General features: G+C 34.3%; 1 protein-coding gene and 1 pseudogene across 1 annotated transcript in view; both read left to right on the top strand.

Moving 5' to 3' along the window:
- Positions 1-1,881: 1,881 nt before the first annotated feature.
- Ppn (proteoglycan-like sulfated glycoprotein papilin) overlaps positions 1,882-18,165 on the top strand; it is a 258,367-nt gene continuing 242,083 nt past the window's right edge. Inside the window, 1 exon segment of the mRNA XM_074179830.1 lies at positions 1,882-2,138. Coding sequence (XP_074035931.1) covers positions 2,110-2,138 — 29 coding nt within the window. The 5' untranslated portion in view covers positions 1,882-2,109.
- Positions 11,644-14,858, top strand: LOC141484574 (ran-binding protein 10 pseudogene; annotated as a pseudogene).

Here is an 18,165-nt window from a genome sequence, read left to right as displayed (position 1 = left end):
TAGCTGAATGTCATTTACAAATATATATCATGATTACAGTGTTATAATGTAATTTAAATTTTATTTAACACATATCTGTCACTGAGGAAATTCAATAGTTGAGTATGGCCCGATTTATCACTTAATATAGCCCTCGTTTTTATGGATAACAAAATATTGGGGCGACTAACTGATTGTGTAACTGTTCATATGTTCACAAGTATATATATATATATATATATATATATATATATATATATATATATATATATATATATATATATATATATCTAGTCTAGTTGAAAAAACCAGACATCACCAGAAGATGGCAAATGAGACTTTGACGAAACGTTGTGAAAATAATCCTTATGGGGAGAAAATACACAGAACACGGAGCGAAACCCGAGAAAACAGCTCATCATATATATATATATATATATATATATATATATATATATATATATATATATATATATATATATATTATATATATATATATATATATATATATATATATATATATATATATATATATATATATATTACAATGTAGGTTTTCACGGATGGTAGAGTATGATGTGTTGTTTTTCCGGGTGTTCATCCGTTGTGTACTATTCGATAGTCGACGTTTCGCCATCATCTCAGATGGCATTATCAAGACGAGTTACTGCTTCGCTTCGAGAGGTGATATATATATATATATATATATATATATATATATATATATATATATATATATATATATATACATCCTTGGTTCTTTCCTGTAGAGTCGTTAGATCAATTTCTTTTACTATGAAATTGGTGTTATCTGCATTCGCTACTGTGTCAATAGTTGATAATCCATGAAAATGATTCATCGGGTCTTTTGCGTATATCAAAAATAGTATGAGTCCTATTATTGATCCCTGTGGGACACCCTGCCTGATGGTTGTCAACTGACATAGTGTTTCCAACACTGACACGATGACCTCTATTTTTCAGATAGGATCTCATCAAACCTAAACTAACTCCTCTCACACCATACCTTTCCAATTTCCACAATAGCAGGTCGTGACACAATTGAATCCGCGAACATGAAACATGAACATGAACAATCCGCGAACATGAAATGTACCATCAAGTGCATTTACCGCATGCTCATTGAACCATTACTTAAGATAGTCTATAAGGTGTTTAGAATGTCACCTTTGTCGTTGTTTCTAGATCTCATTCCAAATTTTTCGATTTCTGAACTTTCAAATGTGTCTATAAGTCTGTTGTCATGCAGTGGTCTTAACAATTTCAAGCATTTCTCATTAAATTGTGTGACCGTTCTACAAGGAATGTAAAGTGATATAGTCTACGAAACCGATTATGTGAAACTTTTTCCTTTAAACGAGTTAATGTAGTCCGCTCCGTTTAGCCAACATACTTTTTATCATAATCCTCACAGCTCATTTCGTAAATCTTAGACTTTTACTTTTCCATCAGCTTGTCTTTGAGGATAGCGACAGACAGTTATGTTGGCCAAACTAAGCGGACTGTATTAACTCGTTTCAAAGACTATGTTTCTCATACTCCGTTTCAATGTCGTAATAAATATAAACATTCGACTAGTTTCGTATTCAATTCTTCAATATAACATAATATCTAACTGATAATTATTGTTCTCTCTTTTTCGTTTTCGAAAGTTTTCTATCCTACAACTACCAAAAAATCAGTGGAAATCTAAAAGTTGGTATTTTTTTTATATTTTTAATTTCGGATAGATCGAAGAAACAATCTGACCGCTTTCGAAACAACTGCCGCTGTCCACCCAACACTTCGACTTCTTCTCCGCCCGCAAAGGGCATCCAAAATTCTCCAACAACGATGACCGCTTAGCATAGTCAGCCGAGACCGTCCCGTGATTGTGGAGGCGTGTTCGTCGTCGACATCAGCTCTGGCTCTGGATGAGATCTTCTGGTGTTTCATTTGTTTCATTCTATCGGCTGATACGCCGTGGTCCTAGACGGTCATCCGCAGCATCGCGAGAGCTTTGCTTGTAGCTTTCGACTGTTTCCATTTCGGTGGATTCGTGCGACGCGCTCTAAGTGTGCTTTCGCGAGAACTTTTGTGAATGCGGCTAGATCAAGAGTGTTTTAAGGGATGGAGTTGTTCGGTAGGCGGTGTATACTGTAAGTAAAATGTTTTTTTTTGGGTAATTTCAAAAAATGACTTTCGAGTTTTCTGCGTTTGCGTTGAAGATGGAAGTGACTGATTCGAATATCTCGGAGAAAAGTGATATCGAAAAATGAATATCGATTAAAAATCTTGGCATATTATTCTCATATAACGATTGTAAAAAACATCTAGAGGGCTATTTCAAGGGATGTGCATTTGAAAAATCATTGAAAAGTAAAAAGTCGGATGTTATGATTTTATAATATTTATTGCAGAGAAGAAAACTTTCAATATATAAATAAATCGCAAACAACTTTTATACAGTACATATCACATATCAAGTTTCCAAATAAAATATACGGGGTACTGAATATAAACGTATACGTGGTAGATTTTCAAATAAAATAATACATTCGAATTCTTTCTAAAATACTTTTCAAATATATAAAATTATATGAGTATATATAAAGTTATATGAGTATATAACAGTTTAGAAGATATCACTGAAATGATGTCAAAAAGCAGATATATTCAACGAAAAGTTACCTATCTGAATGATATGTTTTTATTATGAGAATATTCCAAGTATTTTTCACTAGTTTTCTGATACTGGGTTAATCAAAACTGTAAAACATTTTTTTCTTGATTTTCTTCAAACTTAAGTATATTTTATTGCACAAGTGAAAAAAATCCTATCTTTTCAATATAGTTTTATTGGAATAGATTTGAATGATGAATTTTTTATGGCTAAAAAAGCTTGAAAACAATTTTTTCCTCATTTTTTCTAAAGAAAACGTTCATGTTCTTTGACGGATTCAATGTTAAAATTTTATAAGAATATAGTTTTCCCGAGCAGGAAATTTTTCAGTATCATCGATGCCTAATGAAGTTAGTTGATATGTATACTGTTGAGAAGATTATCTTGTAGGTTATTATTTCCCCATGGTAGTGTCAAAATTATTTCAATAACAAATTTGTTTTACTTCAATAACAGTTTTCAGGGATAGGGTCTAAAATATGTATTTATTCATCAGAAAATCAGGAAAAATTGTTTTTGTCTTATGATTTACCCCTTTAGTATTATAGAAAAATCTGGGTTATTTTCATTCCATCAAGAAATAAATACCAAATTTTTTAAATGTCGAAATAGATTCTACAACTGAGTTTCTATTGAGTAGATCAGCTTCTGATCAATCCGATTTGATTTAAAATATTATTGACGAATTGAAGACAGGTACAGAATTTATAAAAAAGTACTTTGTGAAAGATTATTCAGAAAATTTTCCTTTTCGCGTTGAGCATCTCTTTGAGCATATATGAAATGGAAAATTTCCAAAAATTAAATGAAATAAAAATCAAGGAAAAGTGTTCATGGGCATGTAGATCAATCATAGATATTCATTTCATATTTAAATCAGAAGACTTCCGAAATAACTTCTTCTGGAATATATCTGAAATAACTACTTTCCACCATAGAAAATAAATTACAGGGAAATTATTTTTGTTTTCGAAAATTTGACTACAAGAATCACTTTCAGTTTCATACTGAACCCTCAGTTTGATGAAAATGACATCTATCAAATTTACCAATGGTAAAAGTGATTTCTTTCAAATCTTACAAACTACTAGTGATGATATTAACCAAAACCCTGGTGGCGGGTTGAGAATGAACGTGATTTTTTTATTGTATTGTGTATTGTAGAATATTACATGAAAATTATTTCATATTGTGTAGTGTTTTCACTGAGTGAAATTATGAATATTTCGTGTTGAAATTTTCAAATAAAAAGTTAGTGCTGTGTAATTCTGAACATTTTTTCAAAGAGTGTTCACTGACATATGTTGATTTTTTTCTTTCTTCATGCAGAAAGTTTCTCATAAAATTAAAAACAATAGAAAGTCTGGATATTGAGTCTGGAAAAACAATATTCAAACATTTCAACAGATTTGAAAATCACTGAATAGTTTTGAAGCAACGGATTTTCTCTAACGATTCATTCCAAATTGGACATTTTTCAAGTTATTTCAATTTCCATCAAAACGTATCATAAAATTAGAAATAGTTTGTGAAATATCACTGGGTATTGAAAAACAAACATATTTTGTTATTGTTGTATTTTGTTATGTACTCATTCCGAAAATTTTTGCACGCCTAACCGACCAAAAACAATTAGTTTTCGTAATACCAAAACAATGCTGATAATGTGAATCTACACTTCAGCGCACAAATTAAACTATGAAATAGCAAATAAACAAAGTATTCATTTATTATTTTTCCAAGTCTCGTATTCAACTATGAGGAAATGCTCTATAGAGAAAACTGAAAGTTAATCTGAAAATATGATATTCAAATTTTTCCGAGATCAAAAAAGTATGCAAAAGAATAATTCTCAATATTTTTTTAATACTAACATTTTTCGATATATTTCATTATCAAGAATGGGTAAGTTCTCTAAATAAGATGAATAGAATCAGATAATTATCCATTATGCGTAGCTTCTTAACCAACAAAACAAATTCGGTTATAGAAATAATTATATGTTCCTTCAAAGTGGGCTATATATAAAATATGCCTGAATATATACGATGCATGTAAAGTGCGTGATTTAGTTCAGCTAAAACTTCTCACGGTCCTACATATACTGCTTGTCGATTAATGACGTTATATTTGGCAAAAGGGTCGATTAACCGTTTTGTCAATTACAATTCAGGTGTTTGGGACATCAAAGTTTTTATTAATCATCTTTTAGAATTCTCATCTTCCTCGATCTGAAAAAAATCTAAAACTAATTTGTTATATTGAAATTTTATTATATTAATAAGTTTCAATATAAATTTTCATAAAGTATCAGTTTATTCCATTTATTTTTTTATCTAGGACTTTATACATTTGTAGAAAACAAACTTGTTCACTCCAATGGATTATACTGTTTACAGTTGATGTATTGTTTTCAATAAAAAATGTGCCACTTAATAGAAAGTTGTATTTAATAATGTTGTCTGTCAAAAAAAATTAGTATCGATATAACTGTTTTTTATTCATTTCCTATAAGTAACATAAAAATAAAGAATTGAATGGAACTGGCCAATATTTGATGGAAGGAAAACCTACTAATAATATTTATTTTGTTTTTCACTATAACTTTGTTAGTGAAAATCAAAATGAATCTCATTATTAAGTTCTCATATAAATTAAGAAATGAATCACCCTCTGTGTAATAAAGAAAATGTTCTTTCAAAAATACAAATGGTGACAGCACATACATTCAATTTACACTTGTTGTATTCTAATTTACCAGTCTCAACAACTCTCTCAAGGTGCAAATTACTGAAGTTTCAATAGCATTCCACCATAACAATAATACAGGAAACAAATTGTACTGCTTTTTTTCTACGTTTTGTTTGATCTTTGAAAAGCAAAAGGGATGTGGCTTTGTTTTTGTTTTATGTTATGCGTGAGATTTTAAATGTCATCATTAGGGCCTAGTACACTTTTCTTTTGATGTTAATAATATACGAACAAAAAAAAATTACTTAGATGTTTTAGGAGAGATTAGTTTTTGGAAAAACAATTTTTGGTTTATACTCCTCCATCATTTCCATTTCATTTTCAAAATGACGATGGCATAGCATTATTGTACTTCAGAAAAATAAAGTCCTTATACAGTGTGTTTCAAATTCGAACCTCATCATTGGGATCTTGGAAACTATGAGAGATACGAAGATGGTTGAATTGGGGCAAAGTTGCGCATTTATCTGACTAACAATATGCCGTTGAGATAGTTCTGGAATTCCGAGTACCTATATCCGGAGATATCTAGAAAAGACAGAAATTTCGGAAAATGTTCTTTTTTCTGGCTTCATTTGTCGAAGGATTCAAAAATAAATTGCACTTCCACGTTGCCACTTTTCCCCTGCTATATAATGGTGTTTTCAGATTTGCTATCCGACGTTTCGTCTTCCGGCCACTATCATCAACATTATTTTTTCTCATGGGCGCTACATTGTATTCTTTCTGTTTTGAATAGAACCAGATTTCACCTTTTCAATGATGTATCATAAGTTATCATTCTTTTTCGAAAAATATTGAAAAAATTTATTCTTATCATAATGTGTCTAAATTTGATTTCCTATTTGTTACACTGAATGAAAATTTGTTCGTACAAGTCATTGAATTTCTGGCGAAAAATGGCTTTCACGAATAAAGAAAAAAGAGATATGATACAAAATTTATTACAAATACGATAGAAACAGTGTTAGGACATCGGAAATGTATTTGAACTTGTATCCCGAAAGACGACAACCACATCGAACTATGTTCAAGTTATTCGATCGAAATCTCATCGAGTTTGGTTCATTTTCAATGTCTCCAATTTTTCGAAAAATAATGATAACCCATGATACATAATTGAAAAGTTAAAATCTGTTTCTATTTAACACAGAAATTATCCAATGTAGAGCCCATGAGAAAAAATAAAGTTGATGATGATGGCCGGAAGACGAAATGTCGGATAGCAAATCTGAAAACACCATTATGTAGCAGGGAAAAAGTGCAGTGTGAAGGTGCAATTTATTTTCGAATCCTTCGAAAAATAAAGCCAGAAAAAAATAAAAACCATTTCCCTAAATTTCTCTTTTTTCTAGATTTTTTCGGAATTCCAGAACTTTCCCAACGGCATATTATTAGTCAGATAAATACGCAACTTCGCCCCAATTCAATCATCTTGGTATCTTTCATAGTTTTCGAGATCCCAATGGTGAGAATCGAATTTGAAACACCATGTATACACACTACAGCTAAAATCAAAATTAGACACGAAAAAACTGTAACCTGGTATTTTTTCTAGTTCGAAGTCGTATTCGTTCTGAAATACTCAAGCCTTATATTTAGTTTTCAAAATATTGCCAAAATCTGGTTAAGTTTCAGCTTTCAAAAATTCAACTGGTTTTATTCAAATCACCATTACCTAATTATCCATTGCATCAAGCATCTACGAACAATATTCAAAATTGTAGACGTCAACAGATTCATTTTTCACTGATTTACCTGAACAGTGGCCCAATCTGCTCTACACATGTTTGTGAAATACCCTCAGCACTGAATAAATAAAAGCACGTTCAGGGTTATAGAAGTCTTCCACACTTTTCAACTTTCTGTGAAGATAACTATATATTCCATTTCTGCTATACGGGGGAGGTCTGAAAAGTTCCTGACCTCAATATGAAGGACAAAATCGAGTATCAAGCTGTCATTAAATTTTTTTTTGAAAGACGATACCCCTACGCAAATCAAAGATGAGTTGGAGTCTGTGTATGGGGACTCTGTACCATCATTTACCACAGTGAAATTTTGGACAGCTGAATTTTAACGCGGCCGTAAGATGAACGCGTTCGGGACATCCAAAAACTGCAACTATCGATGAAAACATCGCCAAAGTTCACCAGATGGTGCTAGACGACCGCTGAATTAAAGTGAGAGAGATATCAGAGGTTATGAACATGTCAGAAGAACGTTTTGTCACATATTCAATCAACATCAAGGCATGAAAAAGCTGTCCGCGCGTTGGGTGCCGCCTTTGCACACGTTGGACCAAAAACGTGTTCGAATGAACATTTCCAACGCTTTGTTGGCGTAGTTTGAGCACAATGAATCCGAGTTTTGACGCCGAATAATTACTGTGGATGAAACTTGCATGCGCCATTATACGCCCGAAACAAAAATACAGTTCAAACAGTGTACTGCAAAGAAGAAACCGGCTCCAAAGAAGCAAAAACCGTTTTTGTTTGGTTGGGAAAGTGATGGCGACTGTTTTTTGCGAAAGTCATGGAGTTATTTCAATCGATTATCTTCAAGGAGAAAAAAAACCATTACATTGAAAAATTATGTGTGTGTGGAAAAAATATTAAATTCAATTTTCTCATTAATTCATAACAAATATTTTTTCATTTATCATGGTAGTGTAATAATTCCTGATAATGTCACTAGGTTGCCATCTTTTCTCAAATAACAGGATTTTATTGTGCTTTTTTCAAAACATTTCGCTGATTATTCAGTAATCGTGTAGGATAGATTTTTAATCAATTTGTCAATTAACCTCATTTCATGGTTTGGTTTTTGGATGATATCTCTATCTCCATTGGTTAGAAATGTAGACTGTAGAAATATAATTATCAGTCTTCTCACCTTCAAATTTAATTTTTACAAATTGATCATTGAACTCCAACCGGACTAACGACCTTGGTAGTTGACGTCTGGGTAACAACCTTTATATACATAAAAAAATATTAATTTTAGGGAAAAAAAGGTCAACTAGAGTGTTTCAAACGAAATTACCTTGCAAACAATAAGTATGCACTATATACACTATAACCACTATACTGTAGTCCTACTTTAAATGTATACTGTAATAATATTTTTTTGGAAAAAAAGTTCTTTGGCTTTATATTTCATCGTCATTAAATAAAAAATGTTAGAAACTCCCGAAGAAGGAAGAAATAAAATAGGTACAATAAGAAATTATTTATAAAAATATGTGTAGCATTCACTTATGGATACTAACCGGAAGAACAAACTTTTTAGAAATAAAATTCTATTTATATCTAACACTATAATTCTCAATGGTGTATTTTGAATTTTCGGAACAAGACGCTTGTTTTATCACCTTAGTAGTACTCATTTCGATAGCATTACAGGCAGAGCACTCATTTTTAGGAAAATTACTAACTTTTCAATTCAGCAATGCAATTCTTTCAAAATATCTATCATTCCAGAGTTTGTTTCTTCAGTCTCTTAAACTTTCTTCATTACGGTCACTTGACTTTACATGGATTGTTTAAAAAAAAATGTGTTTTTCCGTTAATCAGGTGTCGCCCCCATAAGAACGACAACTCTCAGAAGTTGAGAAACTTGTGCGAGCTAAGGTTTAACGAGGTCTTACCTTTTAACGTGTGATTCCTAACACGGTAAAAATAATTTTGATTTTTCCATCAGTTCGAGCTACAGATTTACACAATGTGCAGTATTTTTTCAACAAACTAAGGTGAATAAATGATTTAAAAATCAAACTGAAACGTAAGTTTACTGAATAGGCTGAAATCTAAATTTTTTTTATATCACGAAAACCTATACCTGTTATTTGAGAAAAAGGGGCAACACCATTGACCCAATGAACATTAAAAAAAATACACTCGCACTTCTACGCTAACCATTATGATCTCAAAACCATTCTTTAGAATTATGATTTTTCAAATAGACTGTAACACGTATAGAAATGCTGTTTCGCCAATAATTAACACCAAATCTGCCAGATTATCTGGGGTTGTTACTTATTGTTAGACACCTTGTATGTTTCAATTCCAAGTAAATTCAGTGACATGTTTTTTACATTATTAGAAACTCACTATGTTCATTAAATATTTGTCCAATATCTGAAAGCAATTCCGCAGAAAGACATGTGAAATACAAACAAATTCTAAAACTTTCCACAAATCATCCGACTAAAACGATTGGTTTCTAATGAAAGAGCGCATTTCTCACAAATTATCTTCGTTATGTTGGATTGATAGGATCGGGACCTTTCAACACGGTATAAAAATTGTTAATTGACTATTGGAAAGGTGCATTTTTGTTCGAACGGTTAATATAAAACCTGCAGACTCGACACATTATCTTCTTGAATCGAGAGTTTAAGGGAATGGTGTGCATTTCCGACAATTATCATCGGCGTACTTAAATATTTGTTTTCATTTGCTAACGATGAACAGAGAGGTATTATAGCAAAGAAGAACAATAGTTGAGTAAAATATACTGTGGTCTATTAAGTGTGGACCAAGCGGTTTTGAATTTGTTTGTTTCACAGCCGAAATTTCAGATATAATCGATGATTTTCCTGAGATACAAAACTATTCAGTTGATAACTATATTTGAAGAAATAAAAGTACCATTTTTCAGTAAGTAGAATGAAATTTCAAAATTAATTTATAATTTATATCTCCCATTGAAAATAACATTTCATGAGATTTTGATTTTTCACCAAATCATATCTATATATTTTTATTGTTCTCATGATTATTTTTTTCGGGAAGTGAAAGTGACCTTGATTCCTTTGATTTCATTGTAGGGGATGCCCTACCTATTTTTATTTCATTATTTTATCATTTGGTCATTTTGTTGTAGCTGATGTTGTAAGTGGTCATGTTACTATCTTTTATGTGACTATGAAAAAAGCGTCAATTATATAACGTTGGATAAGTAGGCGATGTTCCATAACCAGGGCCGTAGCGAAAAGAAAAACCAGGGGGGGGAATCCAAATTTTCCCAACCGCACCAGCAAAATTTCCCAACTTTTGAAAAAATGAAAGCCGAGGGATTAGTTACTACTAGTTTTCTATAATATATTAGTTTTCTTACTTAGCTATCCAAAGATTGGTTGAATGCTTATGCCTGTTAGGGTATGCACAAACAGAAATACATTTTGGTAATTATAAAAATAATAATGGGAATTATTCTACTTTGGACCAAGGCCCTTGGTCTTCCACCACATCCACCATGTATAGGAATATTCAAAACAAATGAAAGGAAACAAAACTTAAATAATATTGTGCTTATTGTTTTCTACTATTATTTTTTCTATCTTCACGGCCCGAAATTTCCCAACTTTTTTGAAGTTTTCAAATAACTCAGAATTTCAAAGTATGGGGTCTCCAAGTTATGCATGTTGGGAAATCCCAACCTTGTCCTGATTCTTTCTCTTTCCTTATTACCTCTTCCTTTCTTTCTCTCATTTTGAGTTTTTTAATTTTTATTCATTTTTTACAATTTTTTTTCTATCTTCACTTCCCAACTTTTTCCCAAGTCGAAAAAGCAGGGGGCGAGCCCCCCATCCCCCGCCACGGCGACGGGACTGTCCATAACTCATACCTTTGAATTAATCACAATTCCCTAAATTCATAACTCATAAGTGACCCTTGAGAATTTACCTATTTCAAAATATGTTAATGTTAAACTGACAGTTCCTTTCAACAAAATGATTAAGGCTGATGTTTTCAGTGTCGGTGTTTTTTGGGTTTGAAGGCTATGCATTTTTGGAATGTCTTCCTGACGTTTCACTGACGCGAGTGGCTAGTTTCTTCAGAGGTTAATACATCCTGGATTAATATATGATATCGGATATCCAGGATTAATATCCGATATCGTGTATCCAGGATGTATTAATCGCTGAAGGAGCTAGCCACTCGCGCCAATTTCTTAACGCGTATTTATGCTCTGTCAGGTAGTTTGGAGTTTTAATATACCTGTACCTGAATTAGGTAATTTGTCAGTAACGTTCATTGACCCTCTTCTACCTGCCGTCATGCTGTTTGCTATCTTACTCAGAATGGGATTCCATTATTTCCTGTTGAAACTATCCGTGTGTTTGTGAATCGTTATTGCATCTCGTACCGGTTGCCTATGGTATCCTTGGTAAGGGACAATGAGTTCTGTGTTTTCGAACAGAATCCTATGACTTTCATCACTGAGTGCGTGTTCTGCCACAGCCGACTTGTCCGTTTGACCTAGTCTGCAGCTTCTCTCATGCTCCTTCAATCTTGTTCCCATGGATTTTTTGGTGGTTCCGATATATACCTTCCCACGGTAAGGGTTCAGAAAAGGCCGTCGTGAATAGTGGTCGGAGTGTGAAGGATCTGAAATTTGTTATTGACAATGGTTCAGTTGACCGTTCAACTAGACTTTATCCAGTTGTAAATGAAGATACAACTCCTCTTCCCAGAACGTGGAGCCCCCAAACACAAATTTAACTTTATTGGATTGCGTGTGCATTAATAAGTACACGAAAAAACACACAGAGATGCAGCCAGTTTCCAAGCTACACACCTGATACCGGACACTTGTAGGATCTATTCCTTTGAAGTCAAGATTGTCAGCAAAGGAAGAGATGGATACATGGGTATTGGCTTACCCGCGCACGGCGTTAGCCTGAATAGATTACCAGGGTGAGACAAAAACTCGTATAGTTATTAAGGGGACGATGGGCATTTGTTTTGATCCTTCGGCACTGGACAGCCTTACGGACCGACGTTTACAACAGGAGGTGTCATAGGTTGTGGAATGAATCTGATAGACAACACTTGCTTCCACACCAAAAACAGACATCATCTTGGTACTGCCTTCAGAGATTTACCTCCAAACTTATACCCCACCGTCGGTCTACAAACTCCAGGTGAAGTAGGTAGGTAGGTAGGTCTAAAGTGAGTGGGTCTATTCGACCCTCCACCGCAACCCATGAGGGTTTATTGTGGCTCACACCTATTCACACTCGGCCAAATAAACCCAACTTCTCAACGAAGCCGATTAGTTTGTATGGTGAGTGGTCTTTCAGGTCAAATGGTGAGAGTACGGATCTGCCGAACTCAAAGAACCTGATTCGGTCCCCAGCTCTGCAGTTTCATCATTTTCCAGAAAGAGGCGACACACACTGTCTTCCGACAGTCCAAGTCTCTGCATGTGATGATTCAAATCATAGTGACTTGTAAGAAGGCCTGTTAGACATCGTAGTTCATCCCTACTGTAGTCCAACAACTGGAGTGAGCCAATCCTGGAAGATTCTGCCAGAAGTCCATAACTCTTCTTGCCATCCAGGTGTAAAGTGTTTGTTTGGCAAAGCCCAAAGCGATGCCAATGACAGGTTCTGGTCCAATGAAGCCGCTTGAACCCCCCTCCTTTGCAAGAGAGTCAGCAGCTTCATTGCCTTCCAGGCCGGTATGGCCAGGAATCCAGACCAGAGACAATCTGTTTAGTCTTCCTATCGAGGAGAGTCTTTTTTGGCAGTTTGCTACCAATTTAGACGTTTGCTCGGTGGGATCCAAGAGCGGACTCGTACGTTACTTGAAAGTCACGGGGAATGGCAGACCATATTGAACAAAGTGGTATCCACATACCTAGAACTCCACGGTTACTCTAATACAGCAGGAGCTTTTGCTCACATAACCGAACAGTCAATCAATAAACCCCTGCTGCTGATAGTGGGTCCTTTTGGACTTTAGCCGACCTGAGGCTTTGTTGTATCTTCGTGGTGGGCTTGAAAACTGTTTCAAAGTCGTGTTTCTTCGATGGTATTCCAATTTTTTCTGTGACTCTAAGGATATATGGTCCTTCTTTCTGTTGTGAAACGCATGACCATTCAGTTTCATGGTAACAAAGGGACTGTCAGAAAAGAGAACCGGAAAAATGCTTCAACAGAGCAGAGATTTGCTCAGAATAATTACAGACTTGATCACTGGACTCTCATTTGGATGAACCTGAACAAAAAAGGGTTGTATAATGGAGACCTAAGCTGCAGGTCAAACACCAAAGAAATTGCTCGCGATGTTTTGAGTGAGGGTGATGCAATGGAAGAACAACATGCCGAACATACAAAAAGGTTCTTGTACGAGTTAGTAAAGGGAAGAAGATTGTTAGAATGAGTGTCATGAAGACAATAACAAAAACAGAATAGACCGTTGAGGCTGTAGTGGTTTTCGGATATTTGGAAGAAATTGTTGAGCCATCATCAAATCTCAAGCAGCAGCAAAAAGATATCCATCATGACTACACTGAAAAAAGTCTGTGTTGTTATCACACTCCTTATTACTATTGGTACTTGTCAAAGGACGCCACATTTTAAACAGATAACATAAATTTCAAGTTGTTATAACTGCACCAATATCGAATTTCAACACTCAAATCGCGATCAGTTCCTGAACTGAACATTAATGACACGACAGCGATAACCATCCCCGCGATCCCCGATTTCTATTCGTCACAGTAACATGACTTCAAGGTCAATTTTATGACTCTTCAGCCAATCATAAAATTCGGTTAGTAAAAATTATCCAATACGAACCACCAATTCTACAGTCCACGTGGACTACTTCCATGTATTGTTTTTTTTTGGTCTTTGAGAGTACCGCCAACTTTAAGTGTGCACAATATCGACTATACCATAATTGATTATCGAAAAATCAGTAAGGCATTATCGATTTATTATTGGCCACAAGAATTTTCGAATAGTAGGTATCTACCTACTAATCCAATTAGCGAACGATATTTAAAATACATTATTTGGGAGTCAGCGGTAGGTCATGTAAACAATATCTCCGTTCTGTCTGATCCTAAATGATGGAATAAACAAGGAAAATGAAGTCCGACCTCATTCTTTCAAGAAACTAACAAAAGAGCGGCTAGATTTCAGCGTAACTCATCAATTCACAAGACATTCTTCCCAGAATAAACAGTACGATTCGAAGGCAAATAAACCGGGATCGGCAATACGAGTATGCTTTCCGAAGATTACGCAAGACTTCATTGACAGCCGAGCAGAAACTTTTATTTTTGGCATGTAATCTAAACACGGCAGATCAAAAAAGTGCCGAACGCAAGAATTTGTTGATTATAAATATCTGCTTCATAATTCTTAGTTAATGGAGAATATCAAACTTGAGTCTCAATAATGAAAAATCTATGAGCGATGACTCATCCAAATTCCTAGGGCTTCTTGGGTAAATAAATCCATCAGTAGCGTAGCAACCGATACTACAGAATATCCGATACACTTCACTTAAACACTGATTCATACTCTTAATTTATCTTTCACTTTTACTGTAGAAAAGTTGTCATAATGTTAATAATTAGCGTGGTGTGTGAATGTTCCCAGTGATTCACATTGTGGCAACTTTCTTCAAGTAAAAGTAAAGGATGTGAACTCTGTCCACCCAACAAATAAAGTAACCCAATCAATGACAGATGCTTGATCAAATCTTGATCAGCACGTCCATTTGCATCTATTGGGTAAAATAAATAAGTCTCCTTGCGCGGGCCAATCAGATTTAACTGCAATCGGCTGGCAGAATTCATTCAGGTATATCGCTACAGGGTGCTAATTTGTGTCCCTACACTCCACCAAAAAATATTTCCTATACCCAGCCGCATATTATTGAAAAACAATTTGGACGTTCATTAGTGCGACTCTGTTCAAGCAGCCTTGTCTGGGAGATCACGTGCACTATTGTATGATAATGTTTTGGAGCACTCTGTTGCTTAGATGAACAGGTTATATTATTTGGTGTATAAACGAGCCATAATATTTCAATAACGAAAACAGATTCACTCCGTAGTTTTCTAACAAGAGTTTAATTCCTTATACATACTGAGGTCAAAATAGCACAGAAAAGTACATGCAAATATATGAACAAAAGAGAGTATATTAACAGTGGTTGCCTAAGTATTTCGAGTAGATACATGATTTACTCGTTTTTATTGAGTAAATTATGTATTTACTCAAAACAGTTAGGCGACCACTGCTAAAACACTTTCTTTCATTTATATCTCTGCATGAACTTTTAATTGCTATTTTATTTCAATTTGTGAAATCCTTTCAGATAACTAACACAGGAGAACATATACTGTCAGCACATTCATCATCTGCAGTATTAATCTCACAGTTACCCTTAAAAAAAGTTGTGTCGGATGGTTTAATTCCAAAAAATATTTAGTTTGAAAATGTTCAGGAAATTCCTCTGCATGTTGTCAGAAAATACATCATTTATGGAAGATATTTCTGTACTATTTGGTTTATGATATTGTTGAAATAACTCAAAAACATACCACAGTTGAATTCAGCAAATTTAGTTTGTGGCTGAGTGACTGAACAACCAAACCAAACAAAAATAGTTCATTGGGAAAGAAAGTTTTTGGCTTTCTACTACTCCAGCTTGATACAAAAAAAATGTGTGATTCTTCCAAACAAAGGGAAAAAGCAATTAACAAAGATGTGTTGATCATGCAACGAAGTAACTTTGAGGCACAAACTGGAAGAAACGGCTACTTTCATATAAACATTGAATTACACGAAAAAAAAATTCTTCCGAAACAAATGCTTTTATATGAACACTGAATTATACAAAAACATTTTTCTCTACTCAGTTTGTATTCCAAACATTCGCTAAGAATTTAATCAGATATCATTCACTGGATTCCTACACAATATTCTAAATGAAAGGTAGAAATTTCACTTACATGAAACACTGTCATCCTCAGTGGTAGACATTGATGTTTCGCCGTAAAACACTTGCCTTAGGGCTCTTCAGTACTACTCTGGATAACATTAAAAGAAAAACACATTCATAAATTACGACTCTATGTCATGGAATGAAATAAGTCAGCTGGGAAAACAAAAATTGTTTCGGATGAGCAATTTTCATTGTTTGAATCAATATGATTCATCAATGTACTCATTGTGATGTGGCATCAATAATCAATGGTCATTCTCAACATCGTGAGAAGTGATCACTGGATCCGATATTCATATATCCCGAGCAGACGCAACAAGCCAAGAATGTCAACGCTCTGTAATGGTCCAACCCAGATTTCAATCGCAGTGCATTAAGATTATCGACCTTGAGTTTGGAGAGAAGAAATGATATTATTTGATCATGGACTCCAATAATTGAAACAACCATTTTAACTAGAGACTGGGTGGATTTCGCGGAAGAGGGAATATGCAAAGCATGATAAATATCGAATTAATGAGTGTTGAAAAATGATAGTTCAAATAAACTTGGCCCTTCTTATTCCTCACAAAGAGGTCAAAAACCGCCGGAGCATATATAACACCGGTTTCTCGTCAATACCGTAGGTATTATAGCACTTGTAGGTCATCATTATGTCGATTAACATATATTTACACCGCATATAGACACACGGTAGACACTGCACCTGGTTAGAGATAAAATTCGAGCTGGTAGGCCGTGAAATGCAACTTGTAGTTCCTAACGTTATGTCTGCTGCTGCGGTACCTGTCATCAGTGGTATGAGCGTTGACTGCGAAGACGATAGTTGAATGCGAAGTTTAAGCAACTACTGACTGATATCTGCCGCAGTAGCAGACGAAACGTTCGGTACTACAAGTTCCGACCACAACCTACCAGCTTGGATTTTTTTTGCTCTAATCATGACTCCTATACTGCACCTGGTGTTAGAAATCTGTATGACGCGACTACGGTAGAATAAGGTGATAAAGACACCATATTGACAGGCCTTCAATCCAAAGGTTTGATAAGCCTAGGTCACTCTTCATTATTGTATCTTTGAGAAGAATTGGTCATTCTTCAAGCTATAGTACATATTGTTGAAATGATTATTAGGCCCTAGTTGTGTGTTCTGAAAAAACGTAGCGAACCGAAAACTAAAGTTTAGAGGCAATATGGTATGATCTTGAAATTCGACAAATAACTATGGAAATACAGAAGAAATGGTTCTGATGAAAATTAGGGAAACTACAAATTTTTGATTGATAGTTTTTTGGTCATAGTGAAAAATGAACATACAGAATGAACAGCTGAATTTCGAAATGAACTTTTAGCCAAGTCAACTCTAGTGAAAATATTTTCAGTCAATAGCAACACTTTATGGAAACAATTTCATAGATTCCAAATCATATAATAATATGTTTTACCATACAATGGTACACATTGGAATACGTTGTCCTTAAAATTAGTTCACTTTTACTCCTGGATGGCTGTGTTTATCATCCATATCTCCATAAAAATCAAAAATAAAGCATGAAACGAAATCGACCTGCTGATACTGTACCAAAAAAGACAGGCCCCTTACTAATTTATAAGTCAAATTTGAATGCATTCGATGCCAATCTTTTATAATTTATGGTAATCATTTTGTTACGGTACAAAGGATTTTTCACAACTTTTGTGAGTGGTATGAAATATTTAACTGAAAGAGGACCATCGCAGAACTCATACCTTTTATTGCTCAACAATTCTGAGAAACATGTCCGAACAAACTGGAACCACTATTTCTGACCAGTATTAAATTTGACACAAGATGGATTTGAATGGTGTCAAGATTCAGTGGAACTAGTGTGAAGTTTATAAGAATGAGGACAACTTTTTCAATGCCAGTACGAACATTTCGCCAGTCTTCAACCGAAGATTCACACAACATGACCTTTTGTACGACTTTTTTTTTTTGTACTTAGAAATAGCAAA

The sequence above is a fragment of the Leptinotarsa decemlineata genome, unplaced genomic scaffold (genome assembly GCF_025532065.1).
Source record: "Leptinotarsa decemlineata unplaced genomic scaffold, Ldec_3_MD MMD2_tig00026282_RagTag_RagTag, whole genome shotgun sequence".
Lineage (NCBI taxonomy): Eukaryota > Metazoa > Arthropoda > Insecta > Coleoptera > Chrysomelidae > Leptinotarsa > Leptinotarsa decemlineata.
Note: the sequence above shows the minus strand (reverse complement) of the source record. Positions and strands in the feature narration are given on the sequence as shown.